This window comes from Anomalospiza imberbis, chromosome 27 (genome assembly GCF_031753505.1).
Source record: "Anomalospiza imberbis isolate Cuckoo-Finch-1a 21T00152 chromosome 27, ASM3175350v1, whole genome shotgun sequence".
In the NCBI taxonomy this organism is placed as follows: Eukaryota; Metazoa; Chordata; class Aves; order Passeriformes; family Viduidae; genus Anomalospiza; species Anomalospiza imberbis.
The window spans coordinates 1,108,841-1,128,783 of NC_089707.1; the positions used below are offsets into that span (position 1 = coordinate 1,108,841).

The 19,943-nt window shown below is 57.9% G+C and overlaps 1 protein-coding gene across 10 annotated transcripts in view; it reads right to left on the reverse strand.

Annotated features, from left to right (window-relative positions):
• Positions 1-2,312: 2,312 nt before the first annotated feature.
• The window catches only part of TCF3 (transcription factor 3), a 77,706-nt gene continuing 60,075 nt past the window's right edge, over positions 2,313-19,943 (reverse strand). For 3 of the 10 annotated variants that reach the window (XM_068174167.1, XM_068174159.1, XM_068174160.1), the window contains 12 exons: positions 15,262-15,364; positions 14,573-14,712; positions 14,306-14,432; positions 13,369-13,427; positions 12,613-12,691; positions 11,838-11,911; positions 11,046-11,249; positions 9,485-9,608; positions 8,613-8,775; positions 7,448-7,686; positions 3,670-3,814; positions 2,313-2,754 (listed from right to left, as the gene is read on the reverse strand). In XM_068174167.1, the coding sequence (XP_068030268.1) occupies positions 3,672-3,814; positions 7,448-7,686; positions 8,613-8,775; positions 9,485-9,608; positions 11,046-11,249; positions 11,838-11,911; positions 12,613-12,691; positions 13,369-13,427; positions 14,306-14,432; positions 14,573-14,712; positions 15,262-15,364 (1,455 nt within the window). In that variant the 3' untranslated portion in view covers positions 2,313-2,754; positions 3,670-3,671. Of the gene's footprint in view, positions 2,755-3,669; positions 3,815-4,513; positions 4,741-7,447; positions 7,687-8,612; positions 8,776-9,484; positions 9,609-11,045; positions 11,250-11,837; positions 11,912-12,612; positions 12,692-13,368; positions 13,428-14,305; positions 14,433-14,572; positions 14,713-15,261; positions 15,365-19,943 lie in introns of all 10 variants that reach the window. The other 7 variants (XM_068174165.1, XM_068174169.1, XM_068174162.1 and 4 more) reach the window with 5 other exon arrangements.

Here is a 19,943-nt window from a genome sequence, read left to right on the forward strand (position 1 = left end):
AGGATTCCTCCTTGGCCTGCAGGACTAGGAGGGGATAAAGAAGTTCAGCAAATTTGTGAACAACTCACAAATCTTCTGAGGTTTCCAATTTTGTTGAATTTATGGATTTTTCTTGACTAGTCCCTTTAAGTCCAGTTGTCCATTACTGCCACCTCCAATTCTTGGGGCAAAATCAAAGGGTTTGTGAACCACTTTTAAATATTTTTTGTAGGGTTTCAAGCTTTCCAGGGCTGGGACACTGCTCCATCCCTCCTGCCCTGGGACAGGGGCACTGAGCCAGCCAAAACCCCTGAGCAGTGGGTACTTTGCAGCCCCAGCACTCTCACCAATAGAGCAGGAACTCCCATGGATGAAACAAAAAGCAGCTGCTGAGCCCTCCAATTTGCACTCCAGAGCATGAATGGGAGTCAAGACTGTCACACATGGAGGAAAACCTCATCCATCTCCCTGCCCACTGCCTCAGCACCCAGAATAGCCCCAGGGAGGGAAGTGGCAAACTTGAGCTGAGCATTTTAGGCTAAAATGTGTCTGTTGACACTGGCAAGAAGCATCTGGGTTACTGGAACCACTGAGTTTCCTGCCCTTCCCAGGGACAGAGCTGGGGCTGCTGAGCTCTCACCATGGTGGGAGCAGCAAGCTGGGGAAAGGCAGGAGCACCCAAAAGCTTCAGAGTGATGGCTGGATGATGGGGAGCCCCAGGGCAGGGCCAGGGGCAGCAAGGACAGTCCCATCCTGCTCTGGCACTTGGAGAGGCTCAGCTTGGAGCTGCCACAGGGGCTGAGGCCACAGTGCCCACGTGTGGGTGGGAGATAAGCACTGCCCTGAGCACTTCCAGCAGGGTTTGCCAGAGCACAAAGCACGTGGGGGAGCACTGGGTAATGCCAGGAGCCTGGGGTTGCTGGGAAGTGCCACAGGACCTAATCCTGTTTGCCAGTCCATCCCTTTCCCCGTGCCAAAGCAACACAGCTTCCCCAGGAGCCCAGGCTGGAGCAGCACAGGGAGAGATGGAGCCTGCAGGGGAGAGGGGAGTTCCCCACATCCCCCCAGACCAGTAGCCATGTCTCGTGTACCATCCTGCCTGACTGGGCTCTGCAGAGCTGGGAAGAACCAGGCACAAAATGTTTCACAAGGGGAAGGAGAGGGAAGAAACAAGATCAAATTCCTGGTGGATGTTTTTCCATGGCCATCTCCAGACCGGCTGCTGCAGCTCAGCACTGCCCAGCACCTCTTTGTTTGCTCCACACCTCCAGGGCACCCAGAGGGGCTGCCAGGGATCCTTCTCCTGCTGGGCACACCAGGGTGGTCTGGAGTGACTGGGAATCCCTTGGATTGAAGGGATAGCTGGCCCACTTTGGCTGCTGGACACACGGACAGGAGCTCCTGCTGCCCTCCTTCCCAGTGTCAAGAGAGGAGCCCATGTGCAGGTGATGGTGGCCACTCACATCCCACGGCACAGTGCTGAGCTCAGTTTGCCTCCAAGGATGCCTGGGAGCTGTGACAGCAGGTGACAGCGGGTGTGAAGCCACCCCTCTCCCCGAGCCAGCATTTTGCATTTCCGATGGCGGCGGCTCCACTGCAAGAAGGGATCCTGCTGCTGCTCATGGCTTTGCCCAGCTGGAGTGAGCCAGGCCGCTGCTCCTCTCCTGCCTCCAGCATCCTCGGTCTGCTGCTGCCTGCCTTCCTTATCCCACTGCTGCTCCGTGCTCCGGCTGCCTCGGCCTCTTCCCAGTGCTCCAGCTTTGTTCACTTGGTCTTTGTTCAGTGCTGCTTCCGGAAGCGCCTCTGGCAGCTCTGGCCTTTGGGAACAGGCGCTTCCCTCCTGCATCCCTTGCTGCTCTGCTCACCTGGAAGCACCTCAATCCCTTGTTCTCCTCCAGCCGGGGCTGCTCTCTCCCAGCAGCTCGTCCTCCCCACGGCGACGCTCTGGAACAGCCGTGGGCCATGTCCTGTCCCCTGCGGGGCCTCGGGATCTCCGGGAACAAAGCAAACCTCACCGAGCACCTCAGTCACTGCCCGGGGGGAGCGGGAGCACTGCTGCCACTCGCTTTGCTGTTTAACTTCCTTTTCCCAAATCAGAAGTGGCCGAAGAAAAGAGATGGTGAATTCAGCACATGAGTTTGTTTTTTGTCATGGAAGGTACAAGCCAGGCAAGGAAGAACATTCCCTCACTGTGGCTACATTCGCTTTTAGTGGCTTTCTGAGCCGAATCTGAGAATTCCTCTCTTTATATCCAGTCTCTCTTAATACAATTTTAATATTCTGGTTGATCCTAAAGATGCAACGTTAACTATAGAAACAGCAGCAGAAAAGCGGAGGGTACAAGACATGTTTTTATACAAAAAAAAAAAAAAATTTGTTGCTTACAAAACATATGCAAAAGAAGCTAAAAAAACCAAAAGGCATTGCTATTTGTTCTACATAAAAAATCTCATAACTAATGTTCTTTTTTTTTAAAAAAGAAATATCAAGCTTAGGCACAATTTTGCTGCTGGCTGCTTGTGAACAAGCCAAGAGAACACGCCACCCCCCTCCTAACTGAGTGATATGTATTGACTGTTCTGCACTTTATACTTAAGGCAATTTTTTGTTTCCGTTTTGTTTCTGACAAAGTGTTTTTTCCACCCCTTACGTCACGCCAGGATCCGTCTGCGTGTGTCAGTATGAGCAGTACTACAGTTTATGGTTCAACAGGGTTGCAGGTCACACCGAGGGTTTTCTTCCTACAGATCTCCGTATCCAGAGGAACAAAAAGATCTACAAATAAAATAAAATAAAAATAAGGAAAAGTCTGAAGTGATAGATGCCCAAATGAGAATAAAACTGTGCTTCTTGCACAGGGGGCCCCAAGGCTCCTGCTGCAGCTTGTCCCCGCAGGGCTGGGCTGGGCTGCAGCTGAGCTTTGTCTTTGTTTTGGTCAGGCCATCCCCAGGCACCCACTGGGGCAGGGGACACCAAGGGACTGTGTCCTCTCCATGTGCTCCATGGGATCAGCTCCTGACCTGCCACTCCTGGATCTGCTCAATCCCCCCACCATCTCTGCACTGCTCAGATGCTCCTAGGGTCCCTTAAAAATGGGAACAGCCCATGGGAGCCTGTGCCTGCCACAGCCTCACCAGGGGATTTTCACCTTCTCTGACTCTCTCGGCATTTCTGGGATCTGCCCGTTCCCTCTCATAGAGCCACAAGGAAAAAGAATTGCTGGTTTCCAGCAGCCAGCTGGGGCAGGACTGGGAGGTGCAGAGCAGAGCTGAGCCCACCCAGAGAGCTCCAAGCCCCCATCCCAGCTATGGGGCTACCACTCTCCTGTGGGCCAGAGGCTTTGGGTGTCCATGGAGCATGTGACACACAGAGAGAATCATGGAATGGGTTGGGCTGGAAGAGACCTTAAAGTTCATCTTATTCCACTCCCTGCCGCGGGCAGGGACACCTTCCACTATCCCAGGGTGCTCCAAGCCCCTCCAACCTGGCTTTGGACACTTCAGGGATGGGGCAGCCACAGCTGCTCTGGGCACCTGTGCCAGGCCTTGCACACATTCAAGTTGTTGGTTTCAGAGAAATGAAGCAGGGCCGTGGCTGCTGCTGAGGGAGTGGGGCTGACCAGCCAGAGCAGGGCATGGGCACAGGGCTGGACCCACGCTGGGATGTGGGATCAAAGGTGGGGACCGGTACCTTTACATGTGTCCAACAGGGTTGTGACCGTCTCCTAGACCAGGATGTGAGGCTGACAGTGTCATCTGGGGGTCTCCTACCACTCCGGACACTTTCTCCTCTTCCCGACGCTTCAAGCAGGCCGCTTTTGGGTTCAGATTGCGCTCTGTGCCCAAAACAGCAAGGGAGGGGAGCAACCTCAGTCTGGGCAACAGCATCACCCCTGGCAGCAGCATCCCAGAGGGACAGAGGGACCATCCCAGGCAGGCTTGTGTGAGGAGATGAGCCCCGTGCAGCGCTCGCTGCTGCCCGCAATCCCTGCAGGATCCTGCCAGGCCCCTGCTCGAGCAGAACCCCGGGCCCAGCTGCACCCCCACTTCAGCATGGAGTCATGGAATGGTTTGGGTTGGAAGGAATATTAAAGTCCATCTTGTTCCAACCCCTGCCATGGCAGGGACACCTTCCACTATCCCAGAGTGCTTCAAGCCCCTTCCAACCTGGCCTTGGACACTGCCAGGGATCCAGGGGCAGCCACAGCTGCTCTGGGCACCCTGGGCCAGGGCATCTCCATGTGCTTGTTACAGGAACCCCAAGTGCCTCAGCCAGCACTCAGAGTTAAGGACTGAATTTTCCAAAGCTGCATAATGGGATCCAGGTGCCAAATTATATTAAGCATGACCAGAGAGAGAGAGGAGCCTCAAATCCACCCCGGGCCGGGGCTGGGGAGAGCTCAGCAGCCAGAGGTGCTGCTGGCGCTGCAAACACACAGCTCAGACTGAAAGCAGGAGTCAGGACAGAGAAGCACGAGCATGCAGAGACAGGGGGAGAGCCAGGCCCCGAAATGCACCTGCCAGCGGTACCATACCTCGTACTTGCTGCTCCAGGCCCAGAATGACCTGCACCGCTTGCTGCAGGATGATCAGTTTGGTCTGTGCTTTGTCCGTTTTTAAGTGCATCTGGCACATGCGTCCCAGTTCTTTAAAGGCCTCGTTAATGTCCCGCACGCGCACCCTTTCCCTGGCGTTATTGGCCATTCTCCTCTCCCGGTCCCTCAGATCTTTGTCCTCCAGTGACAAGGCCTCGTCTGTACTGCTGGGTTCATAGCACCACAGGGGTTAGTCAGGGGGTGCCACCGAGGGGGGCTCTATGTTGCCGTGCTGGAAGTGCTCCGGGTGTCCACTGCAAATGGCCCAAACGGCCTCACTTTGCAAAGCCAATTCCTCCGGCTGCTTCCCAGAGCAGCCCAGGCTGTGTCACCTCTGCAAGCCCAGGGAAGGTGCTGCCAGCACAGGGCCAGGTGTCCAGGGGACTGGAGGAGCCACTGGGGGCAAGGGTGGGCATTGATGCAGCATCACCCACCCACACCTCCTACCCTCTGCAGAATTTGCCTTCCTGTTTGTTTTCAACTGAAAACTCGAAGACTGGGGGAGGCTCTCTGCCAAAAACATCAGGTTTGTCCCCCATGGAAAGATTTTGGCAGGAAGCAAATCCTTCTTTGTAGGATTTCCTTCCCGAATTCCATCTGCAGCTTCCAATGCTGGTGTTTGGAGCAGTGGTGCTGCAGCAGCAGGAGCAGCCTGGCCTGGCACCCTCTTAGGGGCCAGGGCAGGACTGGGAGCAGGAGCCAGGGCTGCTCTGAGGATCAGACTCGGATGCAGACACTGAATCCTGATCATTCCACACAGACAAAAGCCTGCCAGGAGGGGTGATTTTTTTTTTTTCAGGCACAGTCAGAAGCTCTGGGACAGCCCCCACTGCTGACAGCACCCCAGGATGCCCGACACAGGCAGGGATGGGGGAAGCAAAGTTGTGCTGGCAGCATCTTGAACCGAGGCCTTGCCCATCCCCTTGAAAACGCCAATTTAAGCCCAGACGACCTTCTCCCCCAGAGCAAAACTTCTTGCAGGAAGACACCTATCTGAGGAGGGTCCTTGGGTGAGTCCTGACACTGGGACAGCCTGTGGCCTCGGGCTCCTGGGGGGCCACGTGGGGATAAGCCTTTAGCAAAGAGGGGCCGCAGAGTCAGAGCCCTCCTGGAGAGCCTCCGGACAGTGCACGGCCATGTGAAGGGGGAGCAGGGGCTCCCTGGGCAAGCACTGCCTGTGTGGGTCAGAGGGCTGCCCACTGGCCCTGCTGCACCCTCTCCTCGCTGCCTTGTCCCTGCCTGTGTCCCCTCCTCACTGCCCCAGCTGGCACTGCCACCTCCTCTCCACATGCCCAGCACAGGTTGGGGGACAGGGCCATCCTGGCACCTGTGCCCCACGCAGGACCCCAGATCCTTCCTCCAGCACAGGCTGGTGGCTGCAGGTCCTTGCTGGTGGCCAGTCCTGGCTGGTGGCTCCCCCAGCAGGGACAAGGCTTGGATGTCACACCTGGGCAGGACAGAGCTGTGTCCCCACCACCAGCACGTACCACTGGCAGCTTGCACTGTGTGAGGATGGCATGCTCAGGCTGCCTTGTGCCCCTGGGGGTCACCAGCAGAGGTGACTCCTGGGGGTCTCCTCCTTTCCCTTCCTGCAGCTGCTGTGGCAGTGGGAGGATCCTGGCAGCCCCCCTGGGCACACAGGGACCTGGTGGCAGTGCTGCCAGAGGGGGTGGGAGGGTGGGGTTCTCTCCTGGAAAGCAGCACAAACCCAAGGAGGGGACACTGCCTGTCTGCACTATTTGCTGAGGGAGCCTGCAGGGCTCAGCCACCTCTCTGGCTGCCTCCAGGAAGGGTCTAAAAAGGGACAAGCATGGGAGACCAAAATGAACATGGTGCCAACTCTGCCTAAGCCCTGCCCCACCCTCAGTCCTGCCTGGGATCCGTGAGCAGCAAGTACTAGGTAGAGTGGGACCACCGAGAGGTCACGGCTGGGGCATGTCTGTAGGAGATTGGAAAGAACAGAACCAAAAAGTAAAAACTTGAAATAAAAAAAAAATCAAAAGGAAGGGGAAATTAAAAAAGAAGACAGGAAAAAATATACATGTTATGAAAGGCAAAAAATTACAAACTGAGGAGAGGCACAAAGGACTCCAACATCAAGGCACAGCAAGGCCAGCAGAGAGGAGCACAGGCAGGCACAGCCCCCGACGCGTGTTACACAGCTCTGCAGAGAGAAAGGGGTTAACCTGCCCCGGACCGCGGGGCAGGAGCATGCACTGCGGGATGGGGACAAAGCAGCCACGTCCTGGGGCGGGCCAGCCACCCTCCTTCCCTCCCTGCCACGGGTGCACACACACCGTGCTGCACACTCGCTCGGAGGGTGTCCCGGTGAGGGCAGAGGCTGCCGGCGCCCGCTGGCAGCTCCAGGCTCAGAATGCACAGTGCTGCCAGCCTGGGGCATCCGCTGCCCTCGCACAGCTCCCCTGGTCCCAGGGCTTTGCCAGGTGCCACGCTGCGGGGACAGGGGCACAGAGCCCCATCAGGCACACCGAGGGGAAAGGAACGGGCTCTGTGCTCAGAGCAGCCCTTGGAGACAGCAGAGCTGGACCCCTCTGGGAGATTCTCTAGTGGGGTTTCTGTCACTTTGCCGCCGAGCACTGAGCACAGGACGGCACAGGCGTCCCCGCGGGGACCGGCATGCAGCACACGCGGTGGCAGCGGGGGACAAAGGAGAGAACAGCAGGGATGGATGCAAAAAAGGCAAAAAAATAAAAAAAAAAAAAATAAAAGGACATCATAGCCTTGGGTTGTCCCCAAGGCTACAGGGGAGAGAGACAGTGCGAGGCACCACAGCACGTCACAGGAGACAGACAGACAGACAGCCCCGTGCCGATCAGGTACGTAAAATATCACCACTCCGGGACCCTCACTGACCTCTAACTTGTTGCTCCAGGTTCAGTATGACTGATACGGCCTGGTGTAGGATTAGCAGTTTGGTCTGCGGTTTTTCGCTGTTTAGGTGCAGTTGGCACATGCGTCCGAGCTCCTTAAAGGCCTCGTTGATGTCACGAACCCGCAGGCGCTCACGGGCATTATTGGCGACCCTCCTTTCTCTCTCTCTCTCGGCTTTTTGCTCTGGGGGAAGAAGATCGTCCTCCTCATCCTCATCTTGACTAATGGTTTAAAATAAGAACGAGACAGGGACATTCCTCGTGTGCACTCTCAGCACTGGTCAACTCACAGACAAGAAACACACGGTGACGCACCAAGATGCCGAGCCCCCCGTGTGCCCTGCCAGGACCTGCTGTGCCAGGTCCTGTGCCAGGTCCTGTGCCAGGACCACGTGCAGGAATACGCAGGGGCTTCAGAGAGAAGCAGTTAAGGCTCTTCTTCTGCCTCTTTTTTGTTTTCTTTTGTTTTTAAACAGCAAAGAAAGAAACCACAATGTGATTAAGGCCTGAGCTTGTTGCCAGGATAGTGCAGGGCAGCCCAGACAAGGTGAAGGCCAACACTGAAACCCCCGGCTGGAATTTGGGAAGATGCATCCCTCTGCCTCCAGGGCAAGAGTGGGGCTGGTGCTGCCTCTCTGGGCACCATCACCCTGCTGAGGTCTCCGAGCTGGTGGCAAGGCTGCAGAGCAGCCAACACACGGAAGGACTCCACCTGAGCCACTGCCACTCCTCTGGCTGGATGTGACAGAGGATAGAGGAACCCAAAGCAGAGAGCAGAGACGCCCCAAGGCAGGGAGGGGGTCAGACTGTGTCTGACTGGGGTTGAGCACTTGCTCCCTCCCTGCAAGGCCCCAAGTGCCCACACAGGCAGGTGGGGGATGAGGTGCATCCCTCTGCTTTAGGAGCATGAGGATGCCCTGAGGCCACAGGGACAGAAGCCAGCAGGAGGATGGCAGGGACCCTTCCCCCTGGGGCAGTAGCAGGAGCCCAGGCTGTGTGAGACCACACCAGGCTCCAGAGTGGGCAGGGGCTGGGGCGTCTGTGCCACAGGATGATCCCAGGCCAAGCCCAGTGCCTGGTGGGTCCTGGCAGCTGGACCCCAGCCCAAACACCCCTGGCCTGGGAACAGAGAAAGTGAAGGGAGAGACCTGTTCAAAGAGCACCTTGTTCTGTTCCGGGAGGGTTTCAGCTCCTTCTTCTCCTCTTCTGAGTTATCTGCCACCGACGTGTTCTCCTCATCCTCCTTCTCTTCCCTCTTTATTTCGCTCGTTCCTGAGGAGACGCTGCTCCGGCCCAGCCCCCCGGACAAGCCTGCAGAGAGAGCAGAGCCACATGCAGAGCTTGAGGGGCCTGACCCACAGAGGAGGCTGAGGGGTCCCCAGGCTCTGCTCCTGCAGTGGCATCCCAAACTCATCCTGCGTTGCTGCTCCACACTCAGGGAGGATGTGAGGGTGCTGCCTCTGCCCTGCTGATGCTCCCCGTTCTCCCTCTTACTTCCCTTACTTCCAGTTTGGGAACCAACCTACACAGCAGAGCACTGCAAACTGTGCACCCACACCTGGCAGGGGAAACAGGAAAATACAGTCAAACATGTAGGGTTTGATGGGATATTGGGCAGGAATTGTCCCCTGTGAGGGTGGGCAGGCCCTGGCACAGGGTGCCCAGAGCAGCTGTGGCTGCCCCTGGATCCCTGGAAGTGTTCCAGGCCAGGCTGGACGGGGCTTGGAACACCCTGGGACAGGGGAAGGTGTCCCTGCCCATGGGAGGCGGTGGAAGGGGACAAGCTTTAAGGTCCCTTCCAAGCCAGACCATTCTGGGACTCTGTGAAACTTCTGGAAAAGGGCCCAAGTAGAAACTGCCCTGTGAATGCTGCGAGGAAGCACCAGCCTTGCAGAGACATCCCCCTCCTCCCAGGCTGCACAGGCCTGGACCCAAGCCCCACAGGCGACTCCCCACACCCCCAGCAGGTGACCCTTAGCACCGGTGAACCCTGGGAGCCCCATCTGCAGAGCTGCCTTACCACTGTACGTGTCCTGCTGCCTGCTGAGGTCCGGGAGCGAGCTGGGCTGTGAGGGAAGTGTGACATGGTTGTGGAGCAAGCTGGGGTTGCTGGACAACCCATCTTCGGGGTGGCCTCCTCCCACCTGCAGCACAAGGAGCAGAGTGAGGCTCAGGGAGGGATGTGTCACGGCCAGCAGGCAGTGGGGACATTCACCTGAGCAGTCAGCCAAGGACAGCCCCGGGCTCCAGGGACCGGGCTGAGGCACAGCTGTGCGCTCCCCTCAGCCTCCCAGCCCTGCAGCTCCGGAATGCAGGAGGGTAGAGCCAGGCTGCTCCAGCACCAGCTCTCTGGGACCGTGCTGGGACCCTGCAGCTCCCTGCTCTGAGCAGGAGCTGCACCCAGCCCGGAGCTCCAGTCACTGCTGTCCCCTGCCCCGAGGAAAAGCCCCTCTGTGCCCGCTGCGAGGCCAGCACAGCAGAGAGGACACGTGTCCTGTGTCCATTGAGCACCACTGTGTCTGCCACCTCCCCAGTGCCACCGGAGCAAGGGACACCCCAGCAATGTGAACTTGGCTCCAAAGGGGCTGGAGGCAAAGGGAGAGGGGCCCTTCTGAGCCCAGGGCCCCGAGGCAGTGCCACACAGGTTGGGGACTGACAGGCAGAGCCAGCTCTGCTGGCTCCCCAGCTGGCAGCAGCCTACAGAGCATGCGTCTCATTCCCTGCTCAGGAGCAGAACCCAGGGAGCCTGGAAAGGGATCACAACTGGTTCTCTGGAGACTGGAGATGTGTCACTGCTGCAGCAGGCAAGTAGCTCTGCCAAAAATGTGCTGCTGTGGTCACCAACCTCTAGAAAAGGGGGGGCCCAGGTGACTCTGCATGGGACCCCAGCATCCACGTGCCCAGGGCACCCTGGATCCATCACATTCCCTGCACCTGGAATGAGCCCTCACACACCAGCACTCCCCACGTGCACAGAGGGACGTGGTGCCTGCCCAAACCATTGAAAGTTCCTGGTGACACCTGGCACTCCTGTACCCACTGGATCTCTCTCCTCCTCCCTGCATATCCCAGGGATGCCTTCAAGTTGTTTTGAGGGATTTTCAATCATGTTGCAGGGAAAGAAGAGCAGGTCTCTCACCATCTCTGCCTGCCCTGAGAAGGGGCACAAGGGAAGGGCACACAGAACTTGTGCCAAGGCTGGACTCAATGCCTCCAGAGCAGCTGCGGCTGCCCCTGGATCCCTGGCAGTGTCCAAGGCCAGGCTGGATGGGGCTTGGAGCAGCCTGGGACAGTGGAAGGTGTCCCTGCCATGGCAGGAGGTGGAACAAGATGAGCTTTGAGATCCCTCCATCCAACCCAAACCACTCTGGGATTCTATAACTCAGCTTTCCCTTGCAGGAACATGGGAAGTGACTTGTGTGCCTGTCACCCATGCAACGCTGCCAGCACCTGACCCAAGCTGGACCACACTGAGCTGCTCTTGCACCAAAGGCAATGTCCCTCTGAATGCCACGTCACACCACACGTGACACGTGTCCCCAGCGTGTCCCTGCCAGCTGCCACACTGCTCCCACACTCACCAGACTCGGGTGCCTGTTCCCCAGGGCCATGACTGAGGCAGGGAAGGCCTGGCCCAGGCTGCCCACGGCAGCACTGTGTGCTGGTGCTGAGCCCAGCAGCCCGTGCATGTCCCCGTGGTTGCTGGGCATGGCAGAGGTCTGGCCCACGGCGTGGTTCCTCAGCACGTGGATGGCTTCATCCAACCTGTCTTCCATTTTGTTTTGCTGGAAGGGCAGGACAGAGACAGGTCTGTGTTAAGTGCCCTATCCCTGGAGGTGTCCAAGGTTGGATGGGGCTTGGAGCACCCTGGTCTAGCAGAAGGTGTCTCTGCCTATGGGTTTATGATCCCTCCCAACCCGAACCTTTCCATGATTCCAATCCAATTCCAGGACTGCAATCCCATAAAGCCAGCAGCCCCCTCCTGCTCTGCAATACAGAATGGCTGGTGGCAATCCTGGACTCAGGTGCCACAGGGCAGGGATGGGGAGAAATAACCCCCCCAGCCAGTGCCATTCCCCAAAGGCACGACGGGTCACATGAGTGGAACTGCTCAGGGCAGGGAGGAGAAACCTGCCAGGAATCCCTTGGGCCGGGCCAGACCCCCGGGTGCCAGGGGACTCAGTTGCTGTGGGACTCCAGGGCAGGGATGCAGCACTCGGCTCTGCTCAGCTGCTGCTACCCAAATATCCATCCCTGGCCAACCCGCTGATTCCAGGTGTTCAGGGGAGAGGGCGCCACCCAAAAACCCTTCACCACCAGGCCCTGAGGGATGAGAGAGAAAAGGACAACACCGAGTTTTTGGTGCCACTCACCAAAGTGTGGAGGCTCCCTTCGTAACTGGGAGATAAGGCACCCGCTCCGCCCGCCCGCGGCCACTGCGACGAGCCTGGGGACAAACGCAGAGTTGGGGACCGACCATGGCCACGGCTGCCACTAGATGGGGCTGGAAGCTGGGCCACCGCGGCAGCACACCGGCCACCGTGCCACGCACAGCCCTGCTCGGGCCACACCAGCACCACCCGGCCCTGCACAGGCCACTGCGGCACTGCACGGCACTAAATGGATCACCACGGCACCACATGGGCCACTGCAGCACCTCACGGGCCACCACAGAGGTGTGTGGCACTGCGTGGACACTGTGGCACTGCGTGGCACTACGAGCTCTGCTCTGGCTCAGCCCTTCACCTCGAGAGGTGTCCCAGTGTCCCCGGTCCCAGTGACTCACTGTGACCTCGGGGCCAGGTCATGCTGCACCCCAGGCACAGGGAGCCTGGGCACCAGCTCTGCTGGGCACAACGGGACCTGTCCTGCCCGAGGGGACCAGGAATGGGCTTTCAGCAGGTGCTGAACATGGGGTTTAACACTTGGCTGCTTCCCAGTTCCCACTGCACTTCTTCCACGGGAGGCAAATCCAGCCACAGCCTATCTGAGATGGGACACGCAGGGACAGGGTCAGGAAGGGCAGGAGAAGGAACCGGGGTTGCTGCCAGCCCTGGGCTGAGGGTTTGGGGCTGACCTGGGAAATTGGCTGCCTGGGAGCTCCCCAAAGCAAATGCCACCCCCCTCACCCTTCACATTGTCACTCACCTGCGAGGCCCTGCGGGGACCCGACCGGGGTGGAGGGGTTGGAGGAGAAGTTATTGCTAGAGTGGTCAGGGGAGTAGATCTGCAGGGACAGAAGGGGGATGGTCAGCAGTGCCATCCTGAGCTAGCTGTCCCCTCCCAGTGGCATCCACCACCTGCTGGGACCTCCCTTCCCAAACCCACAGCCAGCACAAAGACCGAGCCCAGTTCCCCCCAGTTCCCCCATTAACCCCGGGGTCTCTCTCTGTCCCCACTGTCACCACCCCTGAGTGCAGCCTCTGCTCTTTGGGACCCCTCTCAGGAGGAAGCAGGAGCTCTCAGGAATTATTGCAGGGTGCACTGTCAGCACCCCTCTGCCACCGTGCAAAGATCACTGAACGGGACAGAGGCAACTCTCTGGTAACCCAGTGAGACCAGCGCCCTCCAGTTCGAACCAGCACCCACAGGGCAAGGGCTACTGGGACCTGCAAGTCCTGCCACAAGGTCTGTGCAGGGTGGTCTTGGCAGAGAGACCACCTGTGGGAGGGCACAGAGCAGGAAATGGGGCTGCAGGGCCACTATAACCTGCAGTGCCTCAGTTTCCCCATCCACCAAAAGGTGCCGGGACTGAGATGATAGCACATGGAGAGGGGAAAACATTCCCTCAGAGGCTGCTGAGGATTTGGGGTGCATTCACCAAATGTGTCCATGTTCCCTGCTGGTAGAAGGTCCCTGCAGCAGCAGGACTGGGATTGGGTCAGGACTGTCCCAAACTCTTACCGAGGCCAGAGCCTTCCCAAGCGCGTCTCCGGAGCTCCCGGCTGTGGTTCCTCTGTTACCTGCCAAGAGAGACACAGATGCCACTGCCAAGGCCCCAGACCCCAGCAGGACACAGAACCCTACAAGACCTTCTTTGGGGACACACGCTCTGGGGTGGAAATTTTCTGCTTTTAGTGCTTTGCTTGAAAATTAAATGTTTGTCCAGCTCGGAGCAGCTCGGACATGAGACACCTTCCCCTGGAAGCCATCAAGGGGCTGCAGGGACATCTCTCCAAGCTCTGGGCTGGAGGTGTAGTGCCACCAACAGCTATCAGACATCTCTGCTGCAGCACAGCCATCGCCATGGTGCATCTCAAACCCCCACAAAACCACCAAAGAGGCACTGGAAGATCCCAGAGGTCTTTTCCAACCTTAACGATACTTTCATTCTATGAATCCCAAACTTCTCCATAGAAAAACAAGGGTTTTTTCTACAAATCTATGTCAGGATCCTCATTTCCTGGGGAGCACAAGCTCATTTCAGTGACAGGTTCAGCAGGGTCAGAGATTAAAGCACATGGAGGTTAACGTGGTATCCAAACCCAGCAAAAACATTCCCATTCTGGATCTAGGGGAGCAGCTTCGCACAGCTGTAAATCCATCCCAGAACTCATCTAAGCCATAGCACCTCCAGGGGATAATACCAGAGCTGCTGGGCTTCTCCCAGACCCACCCCATGAGCTGTAAACCCCCAGACCAGCACCCAGGTGCTCCAGCAGCCGGAACCTCCCCGTGCCTCTTCCCCAGGCAGGGACTCCAGGCCCAGGTGACACACAAGGGACCAAAGGTGTCTGGGTGTGTTGGATGCCTCAGGCACCAGGTCTGCACAAGCCTTGCTTTTCCAGGTGAGCCTGTGCCCGGCCGTGGAGCAAGGGGGTCACTCTGTGACTGGCCATACCCATGATGGTGTCCGTGCCGCTGATCGGGGGGGTGTGACTGGACACTCCGTACGCCGTGGAGGCCGAGGAGAAGCCGGACACGGAGGGGAGCCCGCCGTTCACCTCTCCTGAATGCAGCTGGTAGTTCTGGCAGGGAGGGGGAGCGGGGTGAGAGGGGCCCTGGAAAAGCTGTGGGGTTCAGCAGCCAGGGCAGGACCCGGGTGGCTCGGGCCCACAGCCAGGGGAGAAGGTGCCAGGGAGGTGACACAGCCACGGGGACACGTTACCATGCGTTCGTGCTGGTGTAAACTGTTGAAGCCACTGGACTGTGGGAGTGGGGACGAGGAGCTGCCCAGCATGGCACCGTAACTCGACTGGCTCATGGCACCCGGGGAACTCCACAGGTCTGGCGAGTTATGGAGTCCATCTGCAAGGAACCCAGAGCTGAGTGGGGCAGGGACAGCAGCCCCCAGCACCCAGGGGGGAACAGGTCAGCCCTGGCTGAGGGGCTGGGACTGACCCCACCGTGTTCTGCCTGTGCTGAGCATCACCCACTGAGCAAATCAGGAAAATCTCTCTGGGACAGGGACAGGAGCCCAGGAAGGGCTGGAGCTGTGCCGGGGCTTGGCATGGAGCTCAGGGAAAGGTTCTTCCCCCCGAGGGTGCTGGCACTGCCCAGGCTCCCCAGGGAATGGTCCCGGCCCCAAGGCTGCCAGAGCTGCAGGAGCGTTTGGACAGCGCTGCCAGGGATGCTCAGGGTGGCGGTGTTGGGGTGGCAGTGCAGGGACAGGGGCTGCACTGATGGTCCCCGTGGGTGCCTTCCCACTCAGGATATTGGATGATTTTGGGGTGCATTGTGTCTCATGCACTCCTGCACTGAGCTCCCTTCAGATGTGCAGTCCCTACCATGGTCCATAACGGGCAAGGCTGCCCTGCTGTGCCTGGCTTGTGGATCACCGGGCTGGGAACAACTCACCTGTCATGTAAAAGGCTCCAGGATACACAGTGCTGGGAGGTTTCGAGGGAGTATATCCAGCTGGATCCCTGCTGTAGTCATCACCTGAGTTGGATGGATACACCTGTGGGGCAGGAAAGGGCTTGAAGACAAGGGCTTGCTCAGTCCACAGCCCCACACCCTCACTGTGGCTGCCCCCAGCCCTGCACAGCCTAAACTTCAAACTTCAGCAGTATTTGACCACCTCTCCCATGGCAACAGAGCAGCAAGTGCTTCACTCAACTGACCTTTCAAGGGATGGAGGGACAGCTGTGGCTGCCCTGGATCCCTGGAAGTATTCCAGGCCAGGCTGGATGGGGCTTGGAGCACCCTGGGACAGTGGAAGGTGTCCCTGCCATGGCAGGGGGTGGCACAGGATGGGCTTTAAAGTCCCTTCCAACCCAAACCATCTGATGTGTCCAAGAGCTTTGCTTTGATTCATCCCACAGCAGATCATGGTGGGGACTGGATCAGCTCAGTCAAAGTCCTCAAGGGACACAGCCCTACATAGAGCAGAGCAGGGGACAGGACACAGAGGACAGGGCAGAGGGCACAGATGACACAGCAGAGCGCAGAGGGCACAGAGGACAGGTCACAGGGTTCCTTTCTGTTTGTTCCTGTTGCCCTCCTTGGTCCCCAAAACCTGCCCAGCTCCAGCAGAAGTTTCGACTCTGGTCCAGTTCCGTTTTCCATGGTTATAACTTTTTCTGGGTAACCACAAAAGCCACCACTGCTGCAGTGACCCCACACTGGGGGGACAGGCTGGGCAGTGGCAGCAGGCACCTGTGTGGCCTTGGGACCCCTCTGTGCCAACCCTGCCCTGTGCCAGGCTCCTGAGCACAGCCCCTGCTCAAAGCCCTCAGGAAAACCAGGCTGAGGGGAAACTGAGGCACGTGGGGCTGAGCAGCCCCTCATAGCCATCATCACAGGGGAGGGACAACTCTCAGAGGGCTGTCAATCTGACCCAAGAGCCCTCACACAGCTCTTGGGTCAGATTTCTGCAGCACTGCTCAGCTCCGTGATTTAACAGCACATTAAGCAGAAGAAAAAGCTTTTCCTTCCCTTCTAAATTAATCAAACCCATCCTAGAAAGCCCTGACTGAAAATCAGCTTCTGCCAGGACAAAAACAGCCTTTTCTTTTTTTAAAGCAGAAATTCGACATGCAAAGAAACCGAAATGGCATTCAAAGAAACTGAAATAGCACTCAGATGATGTGAGAACTTTTGTCACAGGTTATTTTCATCTCCTTTGATTCATTCTGAAACCGATAATCTTTTTTTTTAATCCAGCCGAAAGCAGAGGTGGGGCAGGGGCCAGGCTATGCCTGGCACACACAGTTCTCTTTGGGAAGGAAACTTGCCTGAGTTTCTTTTTCCCCACAGCCAGCTGCTCCCTTCCAGCCCTTGTCCTCACCAGCAAAAAGGGACAAAATTGTTGGTGGGGAATAAAAGACACAATCAGAGAATCCTTAAGGTTGGAAGACACCCTTAAGATCAAGTCCAACTACAAAAGCAGCAGAACCACCATGTTCACCACCAACCCATGTCCTCAAGTGCCACATCCACGTTTTTTGAACTATTCCAAGATGGTAGCTCCACCACGGCCCTGGACAGCCTGTGCCAGGCTTCTTTTTGTTTAAAAAAACAACCCCAAAACCCTCCCGAAATCCAACAAGGGTCAGTGGAGCTGGGAAGGGTCTGCAGCACCAGGAGCAGCTGAGGGAGCTGGGGAGGCTCAGCCTGGAGAAAAGGAGGCTCAGGGGGGACCTTGTGGCTCTGCACAGCTCCTGACAGGAGGGGACAGCTGGGGGGGTCAGGCTCTGCTCCAGGGAACAGGGACAGGAGGAGAGGGAACGGCCTCAGGCTGGGCCAGGGGAGGTTTAGATTGGATATTGAGAAATTTCTTCACTGAAAGTGTTGGGAAGCATTGGAACAGACTGCCCGGGGCAGGAGGGAGTCACCATCCCCGGAATTTCCAATCAACGTGTGAATGTGGCACTTGGGGACATGGGTCAGCAGTGGCCTTGGCAGTGCTGGGGAACAGTTGGACTCTGTGACCCTTAGAGGGCTTTTCCAACCTTAATGACTCTGTGACTCTACAGAGAACTCGTAAAATAAAGACAAAAAAAAAAAAAGAGAGAGGGGGAAGGGCAAATCCTGACAGACACTGGCAGCTGCCCTTTGTCCCTTGCTCAAAAGAGAGAATTCCAGGCCTGGTCCCCAGGATGCTGCCGGGTGCTGTGGGCAGAGGGAGCCACGCGTGGGCTGGGGGGGATGGGGGAGGCACTGGAGAACGGGAATGCAGCAAATTGACTTTTCCTATAATTTGATTAAATAGCGGGAGCCGGGACAGGGAATGGAGTGCAGCACGTCTGAGAGCCCCGCGCCATCTGGCAGGGGCTGGCTCGGGGCCAGGCGCCCGGCAGCTGCACCAACAGCCAAGCCAGGAACCCACGGAGAAAACAACGGCGATAAAATGGCAGGGATGGAGGGACCAGGGCTGCAAAGCAGGGGGAGGTTCACCTTGCTGTGTGCCCACCCTGCTCCACCACCCCTGGAACATCTCCTGCAGGACCATGGGGGGCTAAGTTTCAGCACACTCCTGGCCCTGACCCCTGCCAATTGTTCCTTTTGCTGTCCAGCACAGGGGAGGCTGTGAAAAGCCAATTCCATTCTGTGCACGGAGCCGTGTGCGGGCACGGCGGCGGGGCCGGGCCGGGCGCTGCAGGCAGCTGGAAATCAGGGCCAGGCCCCGCTCCCCAGCCCCTGGCCCCAGCCCTCAGGCCGGCGGCCCCGGGGACCTCCAGGTGAGGTCATTTCCTCCGGTTAAAATTTGCCAGCGCGGCGAGAGCCGCTCGAAAAGCCCCAGAGCTGGGATTCGCAGCGCTTTGTGGTCTGGGGTTGTTTTTCCCTCCCTGTTTTTCTTGCTTAAATGCAGGAGCTGGGGTGGGACTCTGGGCGGACTGAGGCTAAACAGAGCAGTGACCAGACTGGGAATGCAGAGCCTGAAACAGCTCCCAGGCACTGAACTCACTGTGGCAATAAAATCCTGCAGGAACCAACTTGCACAAAATCCCTGCCCAGGTTCCTCTGGCACCGCAGCCGATGTGGGGCCACATCCAGCCCTGGATTCTGTGCCCAGACACAGCAGCCCGTGGCCAGGAGCTGCAGGGAGGCTCCCAGGGGCTCCATGCCCTGAGGGCAGCCCCAGTCCAGCACCTACTGCATAGAATCATGGAATGGTTTGGGTTCAGAGGGACCCCAAAGCCCATCTCATTCCACCCCCTGCCATGGGCAGGAACACCTTCCCAGGCTGCTCCAAGCCCTGTCCAGCCTGGTCTTGGGCACTTCCAGGGATCCCGGGGCAGCCACAGCTGCTCTGGGCACCTGTGCCAGGGCCTGCCCACCCTCCCAGGGAACAATTCCTGCCCAATATCCCATCCATGCCTGCCCTCTGGCTCCTGGAGCCCCTTCAGGCCCTGCAAGGGGCTCTGAGCTCTCCCTGGAGCCTTCTCCTCTCCAGGGGAGCACCCCCAGCTCTCCCAGCCTGGCTCCAGGGCAGAGGGGCTCCAGACCTGGGAGCAGCTCCATGGCCTCCTTGGGACAGAAGCACTGAGCCCAAAGGCCATGGGTTCCCAGCATGGGTTCCTCTGTGCCCGTCCCTGCCTGGCATTGCTGCTCACACTCCCTGAACCCCCTCACGCTGCCGCTGCCTCTCGCTGCCTTTGGCATCACTCCCTGCCCACCCACCCACCCTCAGCTCCTGCAGCCGCTGACCTCGGCGAGTTTTCAAAGCAGCTCGGGAATTACAGATTAAAGCACTTCATTTTAATAAGATGCTGATTAACCTATTTATTTTGCACGGGGTCCAGCGATAACACGGGGCGTGCTCCTGCATGGGCGAGTCAGACAAGAAAGAGCCTTTGATCCGCTGCCTTTGAGGCCACTCCTGCTTCACACTTCTCCTGCCGCCTAGGCACAGATCTGTCTCCCCAGGTGTGGAAGTTCAAAAACAAACCAGGAAGCTGGAGCTCCCAGCACAGGGAGGGTGAGGGAAAGAGGCAGAACCAGCCCGTGCTCTGAAAACTGGAGCTTTGGCATCAAGGGGCATTTGAGGCAACAGCCAGGGCAGAGAGGGAGATTTAGGTTGGATGCTGGGGAAAAATTCCTTCCTGGTACAGGTTTCCCAGAGAAACCGTGGCTGCCCCTGGATCCCTGGAAGTGTCCAAGGCCAGGGCTTTGAACACCCTGGGATAGTGGAGGGTGCCCCTGGCTATGGCAGAGGTGGCACTGGATGAACTTTAATGTCCCTTCCAGCCCAAACCATTCTACAATCCTATGAAAGGCTGGAGTGCAGGTGTCACTCAGACACAGGGAAGGGGCTGAGCTGTGGCAAACGCCAAGAAGCTCTTCCTGTGGGAATCAGGGCCCTCCAGGGCTCTGCCAGCAGGACAGGCCAAGCCCCAGCACTTTGAAATTCGAGGCCAATAAAGGCCATTTGTTGGGGCGATGTTTTCCCCACATGTCGACTGGGGTTTAAAGCTCCAAATTTCACACAGAAACTTGAGGCAGTGTCACAGATTGTGACTCAAGCAGGTTTTCCCTGTCAAAACACAGACTCCTGGAACTGGTTTCTGCCTCATGTGGATTCACATGGATCCTCC